This window comes from Emys orbicularis, chromosome 14 (assembly GCF_028017835.1).
Source record: "Emys orbicularis isolate rEmyOrb1 chromosome 14, rEmyOrb1.hap1, whole genome shotgun sequence".
NCBI classification, from domain to species: Eukaryota; Metazoa; Chordata; order Testudines; family Emydidae; genus Emys; species Emys orbicularis.
Window position 1 is genome coordinate 33,516,938 of NC_088696.1, and position 25,609 is coordinate 33,542,546.

The following is a 25,609-nucleotide window of genomic DNA, read 5'->3' on the forward strand; positions in this document are numbered from 1 at the left end:
CCAGGGCAATTAGAGAGACTACAAAAAAAACAATAATAATGGGAGATTTCAACTACCCCATATTGACTGGGTATATGTCACACAGCACGACGGGATGCAGAGAAAATTTCTAGACATAATTAATGACTGGTTCTTGGACCAGCTAGCCCTGGAACCCACAAAGGGATAGTCAGTTCTTGATTTAGTTCTAAGTGGAGCACAAAATCTGGTCCAAGAGGTGAATATAGCTGAACTGCTCAGTAATACCAACCATAAATATATTAAATTTAACATCCACAGAGGGAGGGAAAACACCAAGGAAACCGAACACATTAGCATTTAAATTTCAAAAAGAGGAACTACACAAAAAGGAGGAAGCTAGTTAAATGGAACTAAAAGGAACAGTGACAAGAGTGAAATATCTGCAAGCTGCATGGACACTATTTTAAAACACCCTAATAGAAGATAAAACTAAATGTATACCCCAAATAATAAAAAAGTAAGAGGACTAAAAGAGTGCCTCCCTAAACAGCAGAATAAGAGGCAAAAAGGCATCCTTTTAAAACTGGAAGTCAAATTCTACTGAGAAAAATAGAAAGGCGCATAAACTCTGGCAAGTCAAGTGTAAAAGTATAATTAGGTAGGCCAAAAAAGAATTTGAAGAGCAACTAACAAGAGAAAAAAAAAACAAAAAAAAAAACACGGTCAGTTTTTGTAAGTACATCAGTAGGACAATGGATGATAGAGGTGCTGAAGAAGAACTCAAGGAAGACAAGGCTGCTGCAGAGAAGCTCAATGAATTCTTTGCATCACTCTTCACTGCAGAGGATGTGAGAAACATTCCCACACTCAAAACATTCTTTTTAAGTGACAAATCTGAAGAACTGTCACAGATTGAGGTATCAGTAAAGGAGATTTGGGAACAAATTGATAAATTAAAGAGTAATAAGTCACCAGGACCAGATGGTATTCACCCAACAGTTCTGAAGGAACTCAAATATGAAATTGCAGAACTATTATGTGTGTTACGTAACCTAATCACTTAAATCAGCTTCTGTACCAGATGACTGGAGGATAGCTAATATAATACCATTTTTTTTAAAAAGGCTCCAGAGGCAATCCTGGCAATTGCAGGCTGGTAAGTCTAACTTCAGAACGAAGCAAATTGATTGAAACTATAGGAAGAAACAGAATTATCAGACATGTAGATGAACACGATTTGTTGGGGGAAAAGTCAACATGGCTTTTGTAAAGGGAAATCATGCCTCACCAATCTATGCGAATTCCTTGAGGGGGGTCAACACATGTGGACAAGAGTGATCCAGTGAATATAGTGTACTAGAGTTTCAGAAAGCCTCAAAGACTCAAACAAAGTAAGCAGTCATGGGATAAGAGGGAAGGTCTTCTCATGAATCAGGGACTGGTTAAAAGACAGGAAAACACAGGATAGGAATGAATGGTCAGTTCTCACAATGGAGAGAGGTAAGCAGTGAGGTCCCCCAAGAATCTGTGCTTGGACCAATGGTGTACAACATATTCATAAATGATCTGGGGGAAAGGGTAAACAGACAGGTGGCATAGTTTGCAGATTATGCAAAATTAGTCAAGCCAATTAAGTCGATAGCTAACTGCTAAGAGTTACTCACAAAACTTGGTAACTGGGCAACAAAACGGCAGATGAAATTTAATATTGATAAATGCAAAGTAATGCACATTATCTGTATAGTTGGGATTATGTTTTCCAAAATGATAACATCTAAATTAGTAGTTACCACTCAGGAAACATCTTGGAGTCATCATGGATAGTTTTCTGAAAACATCTACTCAATATGCAGCAGCAGTCAAAAAAAGCGAACAATGTTAGGAACTATTAAGAAAGGGATAGTTAGTAAAACAGAAAACATCATAATGCCACTATATAAATCCATGATACGCCCCCACCTTGAATACTGCATGAAGTTCTAGTTGCTCCATCTCAAAAAAGGTATTAGAATTGAAAAAGGCACAGAGAAGGGCCACAAAAATGATGAGGGGTATGGAACAACTTCCATACGAGGAGAGATAAAAAGACTGGGAATGTTCAGCTTACAAAAGAGATGGCTAAGGGGGGGAATATGATAGAGGTCTGTAAAATCATAAATGAGAGGGGGGAAAAGTGTTATTTACCCCTTCACATAACACAAGAACTGGGGTCCCACAATGAAATAAATAAGCAGCAGATTTAAAACAAACATTAGAAAATACTTCTTCACACAATGCACAGTCAACCCATGAAACTCGTTGCCAGGGGATATTGTGATGGCCAAAAGTATAACTGGATTTTAAAAAGAATTAGATAAATTCATGGAGGATAGGTCCCTCAATGGCTATTAGCCAAGATGCAACCCCATGCTCCAGGTGGCCCTAAACCTCTTACTTCCAGAAGCTAGGACTGGTTGACAGGGGATGGATCACTCAAAATTGCCCTGTTCTGTTCATTCCCTATGAATCTTCTGGCACCGGCCACCATCATAAGACCGGATACTGGGCTAGTATGGTCATTGTTATGTTCTACTGGGGGGGGGGGGGGGGGGGGGAGGAAAAAAAAAAAGTTCTTGCTGGTAAATGTGTAATGTAAGAAAAGAAACTTGAGGTGTTCTCCTCCCTTTGTTCCAAGCTCCAGGAACAAACAGAGGTATAAAGCAATCTTGCTATAACTGGCACTAGCAAAGTACACCATCCATCAGCATTGCGGTTTCGCTATATCAAATGCAATCAGTGAACAAGTGCAGAGAAGCCAAATATTATATGGGAATGGCTGAGGTGGGGAAAAAGACAAACAGATTAAAACTAAAGAACGTTCTTAACTCTTTAGAGTCATGAATTGCTATTGACCAATACAGAAACATTTTACAGGAATATTGGAAGAGCAGATGCAGATTGAAGAAGTTCAAAGAGTCAGAATTAGAAACCATCATTAGCAGCCCCTCCAAAGGTGCCTGTCTCTATTGCCCAATACTCAGCTTCTTCTAATTATCTTCATGTTGCCTTTAAATGTATGGAAGGATCTTCCAGAGTTTATCCATAAGACCTGTCCCTCAAAGAACAAAATCAGCAACATTCTTTTAGTTAAGCTTGAGAGGGTATATTTTACATAGTATACATTTAGCTGAGAAGTTGTTGCTTCCCCTACCTGTGGTTTACTGTAGTCTTTCTCCCTCCTTCAGCAACTGGATAATTTTAGACAAGACCAGACAGTGTTTCCTCTGCAACCCAGAGAACGAAGTACAAGTGTAATCACAAGGAGCTTCTCTTCTCTATTGGGCTTCTGTAGCCTGACCCTAGCATAGACATTTTTCCCCACACCCTTTTTGCAAAGGTGATTATTTGTCATTAACAGCTTTAAAAGAAACCACCACTACCACGAGGGTGACCAGGTGCCCGTTTTTTAACTGGAAAGTCCAGCTGAAAAGTGTACCAGTGTCCAGTCAGATCTACTGACCTGACACCCAAAGCCCAGTTAGTGGACGTGGGGAGGTGCTGGGTCATCACCCACGCCAGACCCTGCTCAGCCGGGGCTGCCTCCTATCTCCATTAGGCGGGTGTAGCTCCCAGCCCTGGCTCTGCAGGTGAGTCCCTCCTGACCTGGGCAGAGGGGAGTCGGGGAAAGGGGAAAAGCAGCAAGTGACGGGGAGGGAGGGGGAAGAGGAGCAAATGGGAACATGACCTTGGGAGGGAAGGGACAGGGCCTCGGGGGGGAAGGAGTGGGCCGGGGGGAGGTTCTGGCACTCCTGCTGGAGAGTCCAGTTTTTAAATATTACAAAGTTGGCAACTGTAACTACCACCCTATCAAGAGCCCTGCGTGTTTAATGTTTATACACACACCCAGCAGAAACAAACAAGCTTGAGTCACATCTAACTACAGCTTGTGTCATCCAGATTCCAGTGGCTTAAATATTCCAAGTGAAAATGTGACCACTTCACAGCGATGGCTGGCAGCAGGATTCTCATAATATGGGTTTTAATCAAAGACTAACAACATTTCAAACTGTGAGGCATTTACATACAGCAAAGGGTTTGGCATTAGCTTCCAGACCATTACAGTATGGTGTTTCATATACAGTGAAAGGAGGTAGATTAGCACTGTGGAGAAGAGAGAATCCAACTGCTTGTGCTCACTTAAACATCCCTGGCCTTCCATCAGTACTTCAAACCTACCAAGGAGTTAACAGGTTATTTGGAAGGAAGAGAAGAGAGCTACAGTACCCAAGCTATGGATCAGATTTCCTAACCTGTTAAGGGAGGAGTGGAATAGCATACAAACAACAATGGAAGTTGCTGTAAAGTTGTTTATAAATAGATTTAAGCATCAGGTTCACATAATTTACAGCCAGAAATTTTATAAAGGAAGTTAAGAAGAAAATAAGCTGTTTTAACTGAGTGCAAAGATGATGACATGGCAGATTCTTGCCACCTGGAGTGTGGCAGGATGCAACACACTAATGATCTGGCTAGTGCAGGGGTAGGCAACCTATGGCACACGTGCCAAAGGCTACACGCGAGCCGATTTTCAGTGGCACTCACACTGCCTGGGTCCTGGCCACTGGTCCGGGGGGCTCTGCATTTTAATTTAATTTGAAATGAAGCTTCTTAAACATTTTAAAAATCTTATTTACTTTACATACAATAATAGTTTAGTTATGTATTATAGACTTATAGAAAGAGACCTTCTAAAAACGTTAAAATGTATTACTGGCATGTGAAACCTTAAATTAGAGTGAATAAATGAAGATTCAGCACACCACTTCTGAAAAGTTGCCGACCCCTGGACTAGTGGCTAACACTCCCTTCTATGGGGAAGATCTGAACTGCTCAGCTATGTTTCAGAGGTTGGACTCTGCTCTAGCTGTGGAAATTTTGATTTTTATTGGAACAGGAGGATCAGACTTCTAGACTCATGCTCCAAGTTTCTCAGGGACTTCAGCAAGCAGCATTCCATGAGTGGTACAGTCCTAGCTAGATCATGGATTTGTTACAATATTAAAAGACAGGCATACTAGCAGCAAGGACCTGCGACCTACTTTTTGCAGGATTTGCTGAGACAAACGTTGGGAAAAGATTAATTCAATCTGGGTAATATAGTTTGAGAGAGGTCATGCCTTTCCAATAGTAAGGAGCAAGCTTCGTTATCCCATCACATTTACTTGCAATATTGAAACTTCATCTTGCTAGTTTAAGATGGTGTCCCCATCATGGGAATATTGTAGCTAGCGAGGCACAAATTCAAAAATCTAAATCTTGCTCTGCTAAGGGAACTAAAGGGTACCATGGGAAGGCTGTCTTCCTTGACTGTGGTGAGGGTGTCATATTGTGGATTAGGTGAAATAAAGAAATTAAATTGGCAGATGTTTGTTTTTTTACCAGTGGGTCAAGTTCAATAATTGGAGTTTGCTCATTTCTGTCACCAGAACAAAAACACCTAAACAGATACTGTGGTTACATTAAATTGTCTAGGAAACATTTAATTACAAGGGGAAATATTTACTGTGTGCATTTCCTTACTCACAAACATATATGAAACTATAAATTGTTTACCACAAGCGAACAGAGAACTCAGGCTGTCTTTTTCCTTTTTCAAGCAGAGAATGGAGCCCAATATAAATTTCATTAGACGAGGGACCAGTCTCACTTGCCAGTTGCTTGGTTGTTATTTCACCCTCTCATTTAAGTGGTACTGGCAAGATAGGCCCCAAATTAAAATTGAAAATCCCCACCCCCCAACCAAAAAAAAATGAACTGTTTTCCTTACTTGTTACATTTGAGAGGGCTATATGTTGATACTTATTGGATTTATTCAGAACTCAAATATATAGACACACACACACACACACACACACACACACACACACGTCTTACATACTAGATTCCAAGGCCAGAAGGGCAGTAGCGTAGCTAGTGGGGGAGTGGGGCAGAGGCCGCTTCCCCACCGAACACAAGTGGCACCTTTTTAATTTTACTCACCTGGGAGTGGGGGGAAAAAAAAAAAAAAAAAAAAAAAAGGGCACCACCCACTGCAGTGCTTTTACTGATGGGGCGGCGCTCCGGGTGTCTTCGGCAGCGGGCCCTTCACTAGCTCCGGGTGTCTTCGGTGGCACTGAAGCTTCATCGCCGAAATGCCGCCGAAGACCCGCGGAGCGAGTGAAGGTCCCGCCGAAGACCCGGAGCGCCGCCCCATCAGTAAAAGCACCGCAGCGGGTGGTGCCTTTTTTTCCCCCGCTCCCTCCACCTGGCTACGCCACTGCAGAAGGGACCATTGTTATCATCTAGTCTGACCTCCTGTATAACACAGGGTGCCTTTGGGATCACTTTTAGAATCAAACTAAAACTATTAGTGACCCCAACAGCCCTAAACAATTTTTGAGCTCCACCAGATCAACAGAACACACACATACGCACGCACACTTCAGCCCACATCAAGCCCCTTCCTCCCCTAAAGCCCAAGTAACTAGATAAACTTTGAAGCACATCCTGATGGTCAGATCAGGGGAAGAGGGTAGGGGAACCCTTATGGGACTTGCTGGGCCACCACCAGTTTCTTCTTTTAAAAAAAGAGGGAACATCAACTGACATGCTCAGCTGATTGCAACTGTGAGCAAGGGACAATCTCAGACAGGCAGGTCCCAGCCCATTCAGGTTTATAAACGTCAAAAACAATACGTAGTAAATATTACATATTGCTGCCCATCTCTAGATCACAAAAGTGCTTTACAAAAAGAAAAAAGGCAAGTGCCATTATCATCAGCATTTTATAATGAGGAAACTGGGGAAGTCACTTTACCTCTCTGTACCTCAGTCACAGAGGGTCAGTGACAGAGCTGGAATAGAACTCGGGTCTTCTGACTCACTCCTGGATTACACCACCTTCCCAGTTAGAGCCTCTTCTGTGGTGCTGGACTCCGAGCAACAGCCAAGCTATCTTGATAAGTAGCTAAGAACCAGAATGTTAAAGTGACCAGTCTAGTTTCACTATCAAAGCAGAGACTTAGAAAAAGTAAAGGGCTAAATAAATTAGAGACTTTTCAACATTAACTGTTACTTATTTAAGGTATTAAGTAGTAAGGGCAAGGGGGAAATGATGACAAATTTGCAATTTCTCATTTCACCTGTTTTGCTACTAGCCACATTTCACCTGCCTGGATTAACTTTGAAAAGGTCTAAATCTCATATGTACTCATTACGTGCCTTTATGAGACTGTTCTACAAGTTACACATCTAGATAATGAATTGTTTTACAAAATCCATGTATGCTTGATTCCAAGACTGCAAAATCTGAATTTGTTTTACAAAATATACATACACACAGTGTACTTAGAAAAATAATTTGTTGATGGCCTACACAACTTGAGTTAATGACATTTATTAAGAGGTAGAAAGCTGAATGTCTCACAACTGCATCAGAAGCTTCCTGCAACTCCAGTTACAGCAGTTAAATGTTAGATATTTACAATACAATTGCAATGAACTACTAATGAATGAGATACTGTCAAGCCACCTTTTTGCTTTGGGTTCTCTTTCAAAACACCATCTGAACACATGAAGGCTGAGATACAGCTGCACTGAGAGATACAACTCTGCATTGTTTATTTTACAGAAGACTGGGCCTGACTGTTTTGTATTACTTCTGAGCTAACTCCTTGGATGAGTACTAGCCATGTTCTATGGCTTAGTTTAGAGGTCCCCATTGTGAGCTATGATTAGCTATTGTAGAATAAATAAACAAACAAACAAGCGTACCTTTTATACACATGACTATTTCAGTATTCTCCATCAGCAAGATATCCTAAGCAACAGTCACACCACCAACACTTTAGTGGGGTCTACATCACCTTGATGTGTTTGGATGAAGGAACAGAGGCACTTAAAAAGCCAACACACATTGTAAGCATCTCTTTTATTTGTTGTAATATAAAGAAGCATACATCATTCATTCTTTTCAGTACAACTCAAATTGTACACCAATAAAAAAAGATCAGTGTACACAGACATCCATGAGCCTGTCACAACAGGACTCATGACATTTTGCTCTGCTGGTATTGCACTTTGAATAGGCTTGAATTAAGGCACAGTAAAAACAAAATCATTTAGTGCTTCTACAGCAGATGTCTTCTTAAACACATGCTACATGACAAACTAGTTTTTCTAGCTTATGTATATACACACACAAAGAAAGGAAAAATGCATGCACTAGAAGGCTTCGATTTCAACAATTTTGTTGCTTCATAATATACAAATAAAGTAGTTTAAAGATGTAAACAAATTGCATGCACATAAACTAGAGCAAAATCTTTAATACAGTATCTGAAAGCTATTATGCTTAAATAAAAAATATAACTTACTAGTACTCAATGTTTATGTGCCATTTTTGTCCTGTAGAAATTAAAAGTTTGGGGTTCTTTTTGCTTCACACATTGGCAGCATGTATGTTGATAGGAAAGACTGATATGGCTTTTGCATTACACAACACAATGACAAGAAGAAGCTTCTCCTATTCCATTTGGATGTGGCATCCTGGGTATTTTCCAGTTAAGGAAAGCAACAACAAAAAAATCCAATAGGATTTATGCTACAATTTGGGAAAGCTGCAAGTTTCAGCAGCCCTTTCTGGAAACATTTTGCTGAGAGTAAATTCTTAAAACCTAAAACAAAAGAATCTGAACAAACCAAGTTTCACTTTCCACTTCAAACACTACAGAACAAAAATTAAGTCTCCCTCTCTTCCCCCCGTGGCTGTGATAGCTGAAGTGCTCTTGGATTGCCTCACGGGTTAACTGGGTGGCAGCATTTCAACAAGTACCCTGAAATCAATCTTCCTTCTCTTTCTTAAGGAAATTAGTTATATCGTTTTTATTTCTCTTTTTGGTGTAGGGCAGGAGATTTTTCAAATTAAATACAGGAACAAGTATCACTCCCGCAACCTACCACGTCAGGCTGAGAAGGCACATTTACTGCTGTGTGGATAGCAAGGGAAGACTTTTTGTTTTATTAAAAGGCACAGTGTTTAGTATTACTTCCCTTCCCTCTCTTCTCCCTCCCCCCTCCCCCCAAGAGTCTTTTGGTTAGACCAGATAGAGTTCTATATAGCGACTTCCCAGGAGCCGTCCATTTTTCTCAGCCACTGCTTTCTTAGCCAGGTCCAAGCTTGGAAAAGTCACCAACGCTTCTCCACTGGGCTGGCCACTAAAGTTGTAAAGCACGAGAATGGAATCTGTGTGGAGCTGCAGGAATAAGAACACAAGGGAGGGGGGAGAGAAACTTAAAACCTAAGACCACAGATGTAGGCTCTGTCCCTAACGCTATGTACTCTTGCTGGTTTCTTTAATTGCTTTAGCTCAACAGAAAGGCAGTTCAGAGTTTTATACATAAAAACACTTCAGCTGCCAAGCTTCAGATCATCGTGGCTACAAACAGCCAAGTCGGAGGAGAATAAAGGACTGAAGACTGAACTGAGAGCTGTTCACAGCAGAAGGAACTTGAATTCTGCTGGTGTACGAGTCAGAAAGATCCAGAAGTAGCTCCAGGAGGACAGTCCAGTACAGAAGTACTGCAGATTACTTAGATTTAAGGTTAGCAAGGCTATGTGTCTACATTATGGGCACTACAGTGGCATAGCGACTGCGCTGTACCACATGGTATAGATGCAGACAGCAGTGACAGAAGGGGTTTTTCCATCGCTGTAGGAACTCCACCTCCTCAAGTGATGGTAGCTAGGTTGTCAGAAGCATTCTTCCATCGACCTAGTTGCATCTACACCGCGGGCTAGGTTGGCATAGCTACAGCACCCAGGGGTATGAATTTGTCATACCTCTGAGCGGTGTAGCTATGTTGACCTAAGTTTGAAGTGTAGATTAGCCCAAAACAGAAGAGGTATAAAATTTAGTAAATGATAGGCAAAGCAAGGAAGGAAACCTCAGCCTGCAGTGAAGTATGCTTGTGCTACCTGGCTTATTGGGTTTTAAAAAACAGACCCAACGTTTCTGCACCTACATCTGTGATTGCTAACCGCTGGCAGATTAAGTCACAGCTACACTATATTGGGGTCAGTCATAAGTGAGTTTTATTCTCCAGACCCAAAACCCAAAAGAAAATAAGGCAGATAGTGACACCAGAAAGGGAAGTATGGATAGAGCAGCACGAGAGGAGAAGATGCATGAGAATTAACAGAACTAAATTAGCCCCCAAAACCAGAGAAGTAAAAGTTGTAGTACTTCAATTGAATCAAAGGAACCTTTGTTAATATGGAGAGAAGAGGGCGGAAAGAGTGGTGGGAAATGAGACTGTTCTCTCAATGTAGTTAATATACTTGGGGTGACACACGGGCCCTGGTATGTTCAAGGATTTAACCTCAAAATATCGAGTATAAAATCCACTCAGCAGATGTGCCCCAGCTTGTCTGTGCCCCCATACCAGACATCCTGGAAGCCCTTGCAGGGTAAATTTGGAAATCTCATTTCTATATTTGATTTATTAAATCTGAACCAAGTTAAGAAATCAAAAGTTGAAGCAGCAAAAACTCTGAATACAAGAGATTCATTTGCTGGAAACTTAAGAGGGGGTCAACTCATTGCCAGAAAGAACACAAACACTTGCTAAGTTAGAACACCACACAGTTTAAAAAAAAAAAAAAAAAAAAAAAAAGAAGAGGTCAAGCTTAATACTTGCTTTGTGGAGTCTACATCCTTCAGATTTAAAGAGGAAAAACATTCACAGCTCCCCCGCTCCCCCCCCAAAAATGATGCTACCATATATGCTTGTTACAGTAAAAGAAATGGCAAAACGCTCACTTTTTGGTTACCTCCCATACTAGTTTCTGAGCAACTTTATATTCTGACATGTAGAAGTAAAGCCAGCACATACCAGAACTTCACTCACCTAAATGCTTGGTAGGCAATAAAAGCAGTCTTAAGTTATAAGCAACAAATCAAGTTAGGAACTAGAGGTACTTAACAGGGCAGTGAGCAGACATTATTAGATCCATATACTGATACATTTCTCCCTCCAGAAACAAGGTGAATTAGGAAAGCAGCATGCCGAAAAACATTCAGGAACCTTAAACAAAAATTCCTGTAAGAAGCCCAAATTAGGTTTAGAAATCAGCTTCATAGATTTCAGATTACTAATGCACTTAGAGGAAGAAGCACTTCATTTGGGTAGAACCACTGACAAAATTATATTGGGTCTGTTTTAAAAGAGACCCAACGTTTCTGCACCTACATCTGTGATTGCTAACCGCTGGCAGATTAAGTCACAGCTACAGTATATTGGGGTCAGTCATGAGTGAGTTTTATTCTCCAGACCCAAATGCAATGACAGCATATGGGAAGTATGGTTACATCACTGAGCACAGGCGACAGCAAAAAGCAGTTTCCATAGCAGCTTTGGTTTTTAAATCAATGTATTAGATAGGATGCCCATAAGAAAAATAGTGTAGTTATGATAGTAGGGCGTGTGCTCCCCCCCCCCTTTTTTTTTTTATTAATAAAGCAAGCAAGCAATATCAGTAGCAGGAAACGCATTTAAAAAACTGTATGGAAGGCTAACAGAACAGGCTGCAGGTGCTGCAAGAGGCAGAGTTGCCGATGTTTGATTAACTCTTTTCCGAGCTCATTTGTGTTCACTTGAAGACACTAACCTATGGTTTTAATGTAGATGCCTTAAGTAAATGTATTCATTTTGGGAATTACAGCTGAAGATTCATTCAGAGGAGGAGAATGACACTCTCACACATAGTGGCAAATATTTATTCTCTCTGGATGGTTTGCACCAGAGATGTTCCTACCACGGTACCCGAGGCTGCATAAAAGTTACTACACCACTCATTCTGTAGTCTGTTAGTCTGAGAGAACTCCGCTCCCATCTGGCTGTAGCAAGGCCCAGTTACTAACCCCATTTTCCAGATGATATGAGTGAAACACGAGAGCGGGTGAATAACTTGCCCAGGACCACAGAGAGTGAGTGTCTATGTATCTGCTCAGAATGAACCAGAGATTCTCCTGTCCCCATTCATTTAAACACTACACCACACAGTCTTCAGATGACTTGCTCCCCAGCAGGTGTGATATTTTATAGTGAAATCACACACACACACACACACACACACACACACACACACACGAATGCCTTGATACAAATGGCTTTACAGAAAAGCCGCTCTTACCTAATGACCTATTAACTCAACTCTTTGTAAGTCATCTGTTTCCAAATGATATTATACCTATGGGGGGGACGGGACCAGCAGGACTAATCAGTAGGATTTTTAAAAGGAAGAGACTTGATATTATGGAAGTCATTAATACTTTCTAGGTCATATTAGAATTATGCATTACAACCACACAAATGTCAAAATTCATTATTGTCAATACAATTAATATCAAGGCAGAGGCAAAGTTTTGTCACTTGTTACTGTGCTAAAAAAACTTGGACATTAGCGGAACATTTAAATGCATAATTTAAAATACACCTCTATCCCGATATAACACGACCCGACATAACACAAATTCGGATATAACGCGGTAAAGCAGTGCTCGGGGGGGGGGGGGAGGGGGGGGGGAACTGCGCACTCCGGTGGATCAAAGCAAGTTCGATATAACGCGGTTTCACCTATAACATGGTAAGATTTTTTGGCTCCCGAGGACAGCGTTATATTGAGGTAGAGGTGTAGTACCATTTGAGCTCTCAAATGAATGCTTTGGTTTCTCTTCCAAAAAGTATTAGAATCATTATTTTTAAAAATAAATCTAAGCATCTTTAGAAAAAAAAAGTTGGTTAACTTAGTATTTAAGATTCAGGAGCAAACTTTTTAGATGGGAATGAAGCAATACATAACTTAGTGCTCTAGCATTCAACAGAGAACCTGTACAAAGCTTATGGACCTGAGGGCTTAAGAGGTACACATCTTGGGGTTGGCCCTGGGCAAGAGTGAATTTCATCCTGAAGTAGTAACCAAAGTTTCCAGGCTCCAGGGATAAACTGCCTCCCCTCTCCTACTTTGTTTTCTTTTAATTTCTGAAGTTGTTCCACTCATACTGTTAAATCAGAAGAATACTTTGAACCTACAGTATAATAATAAAGGTATCTTATCTTAATATTGTTTTGTGCCCTCAAATTGCACATTTTTTCCCTATAACTATATGCTCTTTTTTTTTTTTTTTTAAATAGCTTAATTGAAGGATTTAGTAGTTTAATCTATATCCATTACACTTTTCAAATGTCTGTTACCTTTAGGCCTTGGCTACACTCGGGACTTCACAGCACTGCCGCGGCAGCACTGTGAAGCGCGAGTGTAGTCGTGCTGCCAGCGCTGCGAGAGAGCTCTTGCAGCGCTGTATGTACTCCACCTCTTTGAGGGGAGTAGCTTGCAGCTGCAGGCACTGATTACACTGGCGCTTTACAGCGCTGCACTCGCTGCGCTCAAGGGGGTGTTTTTTCACACCCCTGAGCGCAGCAAGTTGCAGCGCTGTACAGCGCCAGTGTAGCCAAGGCCTTACTATATGTGAATGATTCGTAAGAAGTCCCAGCTCAGAGGCCAAAGTGTAAGCGTGTATTGGGGAAGCCGGTATCAGACTGTAATAGAGAACTGGGATAGTTCACCATTAGCAAGTTTACTCACACATATAAAGAAAACAAACACCCTTATTGACAGAGCAACATTCCAGACCCATTCCAAGGAACAGGGAACTCATTGGTGCAAAGTGAGCAGGAGATATCAGAGAAGCATCCATTTCTAGACAACTTTACAGTGTAAGGAAGATGGAGAAAGGTGGGGAGAGGGTTAAAAAAAAGGAGTGTCTTCCTATTTTTTTTTTTAAAGTCAAGGTTAGAAGTTTTCTTGCTATGTTCAAACAAACAAGAATAAAAGCCCTGGGCTAAAAGCCTCAGATGGAGCACTCAGCAAATGGTAATAAACCACTGTGAAAGTTTAACAGAAATTTCTTTGCACAAAGCGAAGCTGTCACATAACCTCCACCATTTACCACTGCTATCCCATCAGCCACAGATCACAGGAGTAGCCTCAGTTTCACCAGATTAGTTGATTATTTATTTAAATTTATTTTAAATAGACAGGAGTAGGGAAGGTTAGAGCAAGGTTCCCAAACACAAGCTAGGAAGGAAAAACAATCTCCACATCACCAAGCCCTTCATTTCCCTTCCCATTCACCATTGGAGACCCAGCTTCTGCCAGTCGCATCTTACCTTCTTTGGAAGTTACAAACAGTTACAAACAGACCCACTCTTTCGGTGCTTGTAACACACTCCTTGCTTGATCGTTCAGCTGAATAAGGCCATTGTAGTCATCAGGTGCATACTACAGTACAAGTGTGATACATGATAATCAGCAATAGAAGGAACAGTTCTTGTACAGCAAGCCACACAGACTACATTTGCAACCTTAATTAAGAGCATCAGCTACAGTAACTGGCAGGAGACAAAGTGAATTTGACACACACAGCCTATATGCAATCAGTAAAATACATTACTTGAAGAGTTGGTTGGAGGTAGGTTTATGGAAGAAATATGGGGGAGATTATATATTGCATATAGTAGCTTTTTGTAATGCAAGTTTTCCTTAATAAGGAAATTTAAACAACCAAATACCCTTTTTTCCTTAATATTCATAGAACAACAGCAAGTAGATATTGAGAATTATGTGCCAGGTAACAAATGACACAGTCTACGTGTCAGAGAGAGCTATACTATGTTACAGCAGAGAATCTCATGGGGATTGGAGCGTATGCTTTTTTCATGCACAAATTGACATGAGAGAGGAAGGATTAGGAGAGACCAAGGTCCGAATTCTGATCTTACTTACAGGAGTGTAAATAAGAAGTTAACTCCACTGAAGTAGAGAGAGTTACACTGGTGAAAAGCCAGCGTGAGGCATTGTCCACACACAAAAGCCAAAGTTGTACCTCTGTGCCTAACACCAGCATAGCTAGAGCCATACAACTCCCAAGTGTGGATGCATTTATACGGGTATAAAAGTGCTTGTATAGGTGAAGCTTACCCCCAGATAGGAAGGAGAATAAGCTATACCAGTGTAAAGCACTTTTATACTGATATAACTGAGTCCACACTGGGGTTGTGCCAGTATAACCATTTTGGTAAAAAGAAAAATCACATCACTAACCAATAAAGTTATACCAGAACAAAATAGGGTTGCCAACCCTCCGGGATTGTCCTGGAGTCTCCAGAAAATGAAAGATCACGTCAGGTGATGAAATCTCCAGGAACACGTCCAACCAAAATTGGCAACCCTAGTACAAAAGCTGTGTATAGACTAGGCCTAAGAGAGAAGAATCAGGTCAAAGATCTTAACCATGCATGAGAAGGGCGTGTTGTTATAGGGGATGGTGCAAGTCTGTGTCTAAAGTCAGAAAATAGATCTTGGTTGATGAGCCCAAATGCTGGTTTATACAGAATCTCTCCAGAAGCGCACACACTGGAAAGAAACGAATACCAGAGAACACCTGACTAGGTTGTGGAGACTACTGGAATGCTACTTTGCAGCAAAGAGGTACACATAACCCAGTTTACATTATGTCCTTTCTGCAGTAAGAAGCAGAATTTTCTGTTTTGAAATGGCTTCCTTTACATGCATTGGTAGATTACACTATCCCCAGGCCCACAAGGTTCTGTTGCTATGCTGCCCTTTGTTTCTTTTGATACAGAAAATGTCTCCTGCCAGTTTATAGGGAAGAATAAATATATTTATAAAAGAAAATAAAAAAGACACTTTATAGCCACCTATAGTGAAATTTAAAGAGCACGTAATACACCTACCACACAGAGCAACATCCAAGAGCCCAAACACCATCAGAGAAAGAACCCCCACAATCTTCACTACAGATTTCTAGCCACCTTCCCATCTAGACCCACTCCATTAAGTACAAACAAACGTAAGAAGTTTTTTCTAGATAGTCTCTACCAGGGCAACCAGGCTGTGCAAATATTAATTATCGGCTACCAGACCTGCCCTTGAAACCAATCTACAAAAAGTAAGTTTGTTCTTTGGAAGGAATGTCTCAATATAGTACATACTTTAGATACTAGATTATCAGCAGATTTACAATAGGTAAAGCCATGTAGCCTCTAGTGAGAGTATTTTTTTAAAAAAGGTACTTGATATGCATAAGCAACAAGAAAAACGAGGAATGGAAAAATTACAGTGTATCAGAAACGGCAAGAAGAGAGATTGGCATAAAGCAGGAGCTCAAGTGTGCAGGAAACTTGAATAAAAAAAACCCCCCACCACAATAGTTAAAGAGTTTTTTATTTAGAGGACAGACATGTAAAAGGAGAGATTGTATTAAGTTACGGTAATTAAACAGAGGTTATGGAGTAGTAAGTGCTTCTGAACAGCTCCAGCTTAAAAAAAAAATTACAAAAAGGCATTATTGTAAATCAAGTTAGGGAAATAATGCAATAGGGTGAGGTCATACAAGAAGCTATGTCTCTAGTGAGAAAATGACAGCTACTCCAAAATACTTGAGATTGAGCATTAAATGAGCGTTTCAGATGTTGCCTATATTTCAGAAGCCTCCTAAACCAGCAAGGCCAAGGTACACTACTATTGGACTGGATGACCAAAAGTGGAAGAACCTGAGGTGGAATATCAGTGTTGCTAGCTTTGAATGCAGGGACATGTAATTAGCATTAAGCCTCTTAATTTAGGCTCAGTACTTCTGCTTTACCAGTCCCAACCAATCTGAGATTGTGAAATAATTATACAATAATGTAAAAATGCACTATTATGGATTTGCCAGAAGTCATCCAATGCTACGTAGGGTACGGATGACAAAAAGCAACATTACATAGGTCAAACTCAGAAGCAGATAGCTTAAAAACTGCTGTCATGTACAATAGCATGTTCTTTGCCTTTGTTCATTCATATAGGCAAAAGGTGAAATTTTCAAATAATTGAAAAATTCTGCTTCCATTGCAATCAATGGCAGATAAGCCAGTCTGAAAATCCCAGATAAGATAATCAGCTGTGAACTCATAGAACTGGAAGTCATTTCGAAAAGCTTTATAAATCCAGTGACATATCAAATTTGGCCTCAACACATCTAACCTGAATATAGATGTTGCACTTTCAAAGACATTCTCTTCAGTGGGCATTTTTAACTCACTCAGAAAACTGGAAGTTTCTGAGGAGAGCTTATTCTCAACTGCCTGGCAGCAGCAGCTGACCCCTGTTATCCAATTATTCATCAACAAACCAATCATCTATTGAAAATGTTTTTCCATCAACCAGTGTCTCTTTTTCCTCTATTTGACAGAACAGTCTTGTTTATTGATACAGATGAAGCGGAGGGAGCTGCTTCTTAGATAGATTGATTTTTCCTTTACATTTTCCTTCAGTCAGTGACAAAATGATTCCTTTTTCACCCTGAGGTGGCTATCAAGTCCAACTGAAGTTAGTGGGGAGAGGCACATGAAAAGAGCCAAGAAGAGGCTGCACACACATCACCACCGTGGGGTTTCTTTAAAGGATTCCTCATTTGACCCTGATCTCAAGGGCAGCAGGAAATGGTACTCGGTGTGCCCACCTGTACTATGGGTCTTCCAGTGGGTAGGTAGGATTGGAGCCAGGTATGGAGTAAAGTTCGCACCAAGTGGGTAGCTTGGAAGCAGAAAGTAATGCAAAGTAATAGCAAGTGGTGGATCTTTACAGGCTAGAAAAAAAAATGGCAAGATACACTGCAGAGTGGCCACAAACAAAAGACTGAGAACAGGTGAAAAATGCATCTGGTAGGAATAGAGTACTGGTACCAAGGGGAGTGGATGCTCGGTGAGTAGCAAAACTGGTTTGAATAGGGGGAACAAGTCGATCCTTTTAGCAAGCAAAAGTAAGGCTGAATCATTTTATATGGGACAGGATCAATCTCTTATTGACTAATGAGACTGTAGTAGGATTTTCACATTGAGAAATCGCCATCAGAAATCTAGATTTATGAAGGCTGAGGGAGGAGGTAGAAGCAACCCTATTTATCAAATCAAGAGGATTTCCAGACTCAGTAGGTCTTTTCTAGTGTCCTAATATGAATTGGCAAAAATGTAAATGTAAAAGAGAGAAAAAAAGTTAATCCATCCCTTGGTTGTCAAAGGTTATGTTCTGTATCTCAGGTGCGTACTGTTAAACAAGTAGAGTTCTACAATTACTTGATCCTGCACTTTACATTTAAAGACATTCTTGTACCATTGTTTCCTTCTCTCTACTCCATGTTCGTCTGTTTTCATGCCGTTCCTCGGTATGAGGATTCTATGGCTTTTGAGTGGCAAGTTACAGCACTGTAAGTAGTACTTCGTGTTCCAAGGGAAAGTTGAACCAAGAGTTGCAAACCCATGTGCCATCTAGGTGGACTCACCTCTCCCTCACTAGCAGTAACCAAGGGGCTATTACATTTCCTGCTTTACCTCAGTCCATCCCAAGAGTCACATTCTCTGGCTGAAAAATACTCCCTCTACTGTTTCGAAGGTTAGTTTGATACACGATATATAAGCAATACTACAAGCATCCTTCACGCAGCTCTTCCAACATTTACTAATTTCTGACCCGCAATACTTCTGCTATGCTAGCCTATCATCTTATGCAAAGCTCACCTGTGCTGCTTCCCGAGGAGATCATGTTGCTTTTCCACTCCTTTCCTAAAAAATTAAATTTGAACCTAAATCTTTAGAAGCAAAAAAGTTAATGCTCTACTCTCACTGCATTACTAGCCCTACCGAATTCCATTTCCCCCTCACCGTATGTTAGTGCCTCTGCAAGTATCTGCCACCTAAACAGGAATAAGGGCTTGGCTACACACCATTTGTGCACTGATTTAACTAAATGGTTTAGAAACTGATTTTAGTTAAGCCCTAAGGAAACAGGGAAATTAAGGGGAAACATAATAGAAGCTAAGAATAGTTTCCAGCTAGAAAGGAGGTGCAACTTGCAGTCGTTAGAGGCAAAATGGCCCCTTCAGAGATGCAGCTGTAGCAATTCTATTCTGGATTTACAGGGCGAGTCACCAGAAGAGTTTGCTAGGAAAGTCTCCTCTGAAAATGTGACCCCACACCAGAGAATAGGTCCTAGGGAGGGGAGGAATCCCTAAATGTCTGAGACTCTGATTCAGTCTAGATATATTTGGTATTGAAGCCAAGTGCCATAATACAGCAGCAGAGACCAGCTTAAATGTTTGGTGGAAGAGGTAGTAAAGGAGACACCTGTATCATTCCAATTACCCACCACAATAGTGGTGCCATTAACTGTATTGCTTAAAGTGTGACAAGCAGCTAGTTGACAGCAATGGTAAACAGCAAAATTTACTATCCCAATTTTTAGAGAGGCTCTTCTCCTTGCAGGCAGTGCTTCCAACTGAAAGATCAATCTAAATTCAGAACCAAAGCAGTATATGTCTGTGAGCTACAGCTGTGTTCCATTTTAGATGGGGAAAGCCATACAATATTGTCTACTGCTTGCTAGCTTGCCTGCAAAGCTATGCTAAGCTAAGCAAGACTATTCCCCCCCCCCCACCACTACTCCCTCCCACCCGCACCCCAGAAGGTGTTGTGACTAGAATTGGCAGCTAGAGGATGCAACAGACATGGATGAAGAAGCTATCCCCCTAGGACTGTGAAAGGCATCAGATTTCAAAAAGGACCCATAGGAAACAGAGAATACTTTCTTTGTTCAAAAACATACATGTCAGGCAAACCATAATCCAGGGCAAGTCAGTAACAGTGAAGTCTGCTGTCCTGATATTAGAGATAGAGGAGTTGGAATTTTGCCATTCATCCATTTCCCCCACCTCCTCATTTCCGCTTTTTTTAAAAAAAAGCAATTAGCCTTGAATTCTGTGTCTATGAAGAGTCAGAGGATTAATACATTGCAAAACCCTCTATAGCTTCAGATGAGGAATGGTATACATAAACCCAGTATAGGTTTAAAGGATATTCATTTTATTTTAAGCCTATCCTATATAAAAAAAAAAAACAGGCACCAGGTTTCCAACCTGGCCCTGTTTCAGCAAGTAGGGACTAAAACTCTCACAAGCTTTAAGCAAGTTTCAGATGTTAACTATGATCCCTCAAAGTCAGTCTTCCCAGCTCATATCATTTCTGACTCTAGTTTTGAATGAAACACAATGCTTTAGTGAACAGGACTACACTGACATCCAGGCTAACTGGGTTGATAAATCTACTTTCAATTCCAGAGTATCACAATTCTATTAAAGGCACACACACTCCTATGAAAGTAGCAAGCATCAGAAGCTTGGATTATTCTTGGAGTCTAGAACATTCCCCTTAATCTCATTGGTTCAGTTAGTAAGCATGGGAAGACTAATTAACCAATAAGCAAATGTAAGGCTAAAGTGTACAATACACAGCAAATTTAGCAAATATATGTTACATAAATAACTAAAGATAGAGGCAAAAATTACCTTTGCTTACTTGGTATGTATTTACCCTTGCATAAAAACATCACTGTGTTTCTACAAGTGCTAATGGCTGTTCTCCAATCATTCACTTACCATTTACTTAATTCCTCTCAACTTTAATGACAGCTGTTTAGAGTGTTGTGCTGCAGTGACCTAACTGTACAGTTTACTAGTGCTGAATATCATCAACCACCCAGGTTTCCCCCATTCCTTCTCCCTGAGGCCTTGGCTACACTCGGGACTTCCCAGCGCTGCTGCGGCAGCACTGTGAAGCGCTAGTGTAGTCGCGCCGCTAGCGCTGTGAGAGAGCTCTCGCAGCGCTGTATGTACTCCACCTCTCCGAGGGGAATAGCCTGCAGCGCTGCGAGCAAGCGTACAGCGCTGCAGGCTCGGATTACACTGGCGCTTTACAGCGCTGCACTCGCTGCGCTCGGGGGGGGGGGGGCGTTTTCACACCCCTGAGCGCAGCAAGTTGCAGTGCTGTACAGTGCCAGAGTAGCCAAGGCCTTATAGACACAGTTTCAGGAGCTGAAGAGTGGATTTTTATTTTTAAAAATAAATTCCAGAAATCCAGTTCTCCTTGAAGTAGAAGATTTTCAAGTTATGATAGGAGCTCGCAGTAAATATCCAGACTGACTCATAGTCCTCCTCCAAATCCCTCCAAAAATTTTAACAAATGATTAGGGAGCTGATGTGCTGAGACCACTGCCAATCATGCTGACCAGTAGGTCTCATTATTTACTTGTGTTTCCCCATCTGTCTATCTAGATCCTCCGATAGCCTAAGTATAAGACAAGAGACAATGTCTAAACTACAGACCTTGCAGCGGCGTCGCTGTAAGGTCTCCTGTGTAGTGCTCTTTGCAGACAGGAAAAAGCTCTCCCACTGGCATAATCAAACCACCCCCAATTGGCGGTGGCAGCCACATTGGGAGAGCCTCTCCTGCCAACGTAGTGCTGTCCACACTGGCGCATGTGTTGGTGAAACTTATGTCGGTCAGAGGGGTATTTTTTTTTTACACCTCTCGCCAACGAACGTTTTGCCAACAAAAGAGCTAGAGTAGACATAGTCTTAGACTGTAGCTATCTGTGGCAGAGACCATCTTTTTGTTAACTGTACAATGCTTAGCACAGTGGCATCGTGGGCCATGATGGGATCTCCCAGGATTCACTGCAATACAATAATAATTATAAGCTACATCATGAATTATTGGATGGTAACATGCTAGCATTAAACGTTTAAATTCAGAAGCGTATTGCACATTGCAATACAATAGAGAGGGTTTTTTCCAATCATCTCCAAAAACAATTATATTAACTGCTCTGTAGATTTTTTGTGAGGTTAACTGGAAGCATCATGTATGTTTAACTGTGATGGAGGAATTCTTAACTTAATTTAAAAAAAATCATAGGAGCATCTAATGGTGCTATAAGGATGAAACCAATTTACTGGGCTATTAAATAAAAGACGCCAATACCAATAGTCAAACTGATGAAAATATTGAATTATAATTTTAACACTATCTACTGTTGGAAGCATGTACTGATGTTGAGACCAGCTTGTTCAAGCACATGGTAAGCCAAGAATATCTCCGTTACGAGGCAGGTCTGGTGTGAAAGCTGCTTTCAGTTAAATAGCAACGTGTGCATACATGCAGTACATGAAGCCCTTGAAGACCAAAAGAGATTCAGACAAGGAAACAGCAGAAAATAAATAAAACTTAACTCATCCCTTTCAGACAGGAATACACAAAAGATAAAAATCACCCTTTGTTCTCAGCATCTCAGATCCAATTTCCGTGTCCACTGAAAATCAACTTCAATTATTTTCACAAAGGGATTAAGATCATACCCATGCCAATGGTGGTTAACAAGGGCTCACTTTATAAAGGACCTGAAGCATCGTTCAATACATCCTCTGGGTAGCAGTAGAAAGAGAAGAAATGGGGGAGTGGGAGAGGGAGGGAGGAGATAATGTTAGATTTTCTTACCAGAGACAAAACACTGTCCCAACACAATAAATGATCAGACCTTTTACTTACAAAAGTATTTTTCCAGATTACTGCAGGAGTGAGTGTGTGCATGGGCGTGTGTAAATAAAAAAACCTGGACAAGCACATGTATCATGTAGTGATTTCTCAGCTCCTTCACAAGATTCTGATCCCTGATCTACTCAGGGCAGCATTTTCTAAAGACTTAACTCAATCAGTCACTCTCTTTGATCAGCAGTAGGGGACAACAGTAAAATGTGTAAACTTTTAAATATCTTGCTGTGTTCCTCACCTCATAAACTCTAGAAAGGTAATTCAACTGGACAAATGATGAAAGACACACCCAAAACCAGCTTCTTAAATGTCATAATGACTAAGCTTCACTTTTAAAATTATTTTTGGGTGGAGTAGGGTAGGAATTTATTTCTTGTGACTAGGGAACAGGTTAAAGTAGGAGTATACATCTAGTTCTCATTTATAAACACATTCCTATACATTCAAAATTTTTAAATATGCTACACACACACTTTAAGCTACCTTCCATTTAAGGAGATGGAAGGGGCAAATTAAGCAACAGAACTAAAACCTGTAATCTATAAATATCAGATTTAGTTAATAACACCCAGCTATCAGAAGTGGAAAGTTCACTGATCCACAAACAATTGCCTGTGCAGTCCCATCCACGGATGGAGGCAGGTCTAATTTCACATATTTTCTTATTAGTTACTTTTCCACCTGAGGCTTTGATGCAGGACATAATTCTACATTCTCAAAATAAAATCTCATGTTAAAAGCTAGCAGGGAACAAATGAAAATAAAAATAAACATAGTTTAAAAAAGTTAATTAAAATCAATATAAATGAATAAGTAGTAGCTGAAGAGTCACTGTCATATCTGAAAAAACAGGTACACATTACTTTGGTTTGAACTTCTCCTTAGCAGAAAATTTCTGAGACAAAACGAAAAACACAGCTGATTAGAAAAACAGTAAGATGAATTTCTTAGCAGAATTCAAGAGGTTGTGCTTGATTTACACAAGAGCTTTGTGGTTTTGAAGCCATTAATTCCCAAAACTGTGTAAAATCTGCAAAATTCTTTCTGAATTAGCAAGACCAGAGCAATATGATTTCAATAATACCAAAAACAGACCATCTCCACTGTTTAAGCAACACTAGTTCTGGAGAAGACTTGGTTTTCTTCCCACCCTAATTATCAGAGAGATCGCTCCTAAGATATATAGCTAAGTGTTTTCTCTGGCCCAAACAAGATCACATGGCTGATACCATGCATTACAAAAAACAGTCTACTATAGACTTAGAAGAATCTTGGAGAAATTAACGTACAATGATTGTCTCCTTATTCTGAGTGTTTTCCTTGCCTGAAGTTTTCCACTACCCAACAAGAAAAAACAACAACAACCCATCTGCATTGCAGTCTCTAAAGGAGAGTAAAAGTCAGAAATAGGGCTGGTAGGGCTGGACAGTGCATTTATAAGCACACAGATGGTATTTTGAGACCTAATGTAACCTACATCCAATTTTTCATTTTTCCAATGTTTCAGTACAATTTAATCCCTACTATCAAAGGTTTGGAAGCTGTACCATTTATTGCTATTCACAGACATTAAATTATCTCCTGAATAATTTTATTTTTGCCTTTGCAAGTGTTCAGTTACAGAAGAGAGATTTAGATAGCAGATTTAGATAGTCATCTGACATGTGCAGGAAGATGTAGGGAATACTAATCTACACATTCAAATATGTGGATATCCCATGGATGCAGCTCAGATTCTTCATCTTTAAAAAAATATATGGTAGATTGATGCTCACTTGCCCATTAACTGGAATTCAGTTCACCTGATAATTATTTAGATAACTACTGATGGTGTATAGAGCATTTATTCAAGGCAAATCATGGTTTGGAGGATATATTTCACTGTTGACTGGAATTAGTTAGGCCTTGTAAAATGCCTCTGAAGTAGGTAGATAGATTGGTATCACCCTCATTTTACAGATACATCTCAATTCCTCCCCACCCAGGTCATAGAAGGAGCCTTTCAGTGCTGAAATTATCATTCACACCTGTGCTCCGACCACCAGGTCATGCGTCTAACATTTGAAGAGAAAAAATCAGAATTGCTATAATTAACAAAAATGAAATGTCCATGAATATATTGTGGGATGTGCTGATTGTAAAACTTGCCTTACTCTCGATGCAACACACCACCATTGGCTGACCATGGGTACATCTACTCTGCACACTCCTTACAGCGGTGTGTAAGTACATACCCTGCACGCCCCCCAGCATGGGTATAAACAGCAGTGTAGATGGTGAGGCACTGCTTAGGCAAGTAAAGACACACCTAAAGCCTCTGCGTAAGTACACTACATGGCTCTCTATGCACCCAAGCAGTGCCCCCCCTCCCCCCCCCCCGTCTACACTGCTATTTTTAGTAGTGTAGTGTGCTGCTATTTCTCTGCTGCCAGAGCCTTTCCCCACTGCAGGAAAAGACTATGGTGGTGCGTAAAGGCTCTGGCAGGGGGGAGGCAGTGGGGAAAGTTTCCAGCAGCTCCTGGTTGCCTCCCCTCTGCCAGAGCCTTTTATTGACACAAGTAACTAATTACACACCGCAGTGTGGACTCAGCTGACTTTTCACTGCGGCGTGTAACTACATGCACCCTACCCCCCGCCACCAGTGGTGTGCAGTGCAGACGAGGCCCATACGACAACGAATGCATAGCCAGCAGGTCCCTTCCTCTTTTTCCCAAAGCCAAGATTTACTAAGATTGACACAGAACAATAGCTATCAGAAGTCCAAGTCACAGAAAGGTAGATGTTGATGAGAGGGACTGGATACTAACCTGGTATCCCTGGAAGAAACTGAGAATTTCCTTCATTCCTGTGTTATAAGGCAAGCCCTGCATACGAACTAAAGCTCCAGGCTGGGGCAGCATTGGAGTGTGTGTGGCTGAGGCAGCAGCTGCTACAGCGGCAGGAGGAGCTGCAATATACCCCACCGTGGTAGGCGATACTGGAGGACTGAAAAGGAAAGAGTGAAGCAGAATGCTTATCAGTGACCAATGGGTGGCTTTAGGGCTTGGGGTAGGAGAAAGGTTTGAGATGGGTCAATTTCACTGAAGTTTCAATATTAGCTTGGGGGAAGAGCTCCTGAATGCTCTTC

The 25,609-nt window shown here is 40.9% G+C and overlaps 1 protein-coding gene across 2 annotated transcripts in view; it reads right to left on the minus strand.

Moving 5' to 3' along the window:
- Positions 1–9,074: 9,074 nt before the first annotated feature.
- Positions 9,075–25,609, minus strand: part of ESRP2 (epithelial splicing regulatory protein 2) — a 61,000-nt gene continuing 44,465 nt past the window's right edge. The window contains exons 14-15 of one of the 2 annotated variants that reach the window (XM_065416661.1): positions 25,290–25,467; positions 9,075–9,233 (exon numbers count right to left, since the gene is read on the minus strand). In XM_065416661.1, coding sequence (XP_065272733.1) covers positions 9,075–9,233; positions 25,290–25,467 — 337 coding nt within the window. Of the gene's footprint in view, positions 9,234–14,230; positions 14,321–25,289; positions 25,468–25,609 lie in introns of those variants that run through there. The other variant, XM_065416660.1, reaches the window with a different exon arrangement.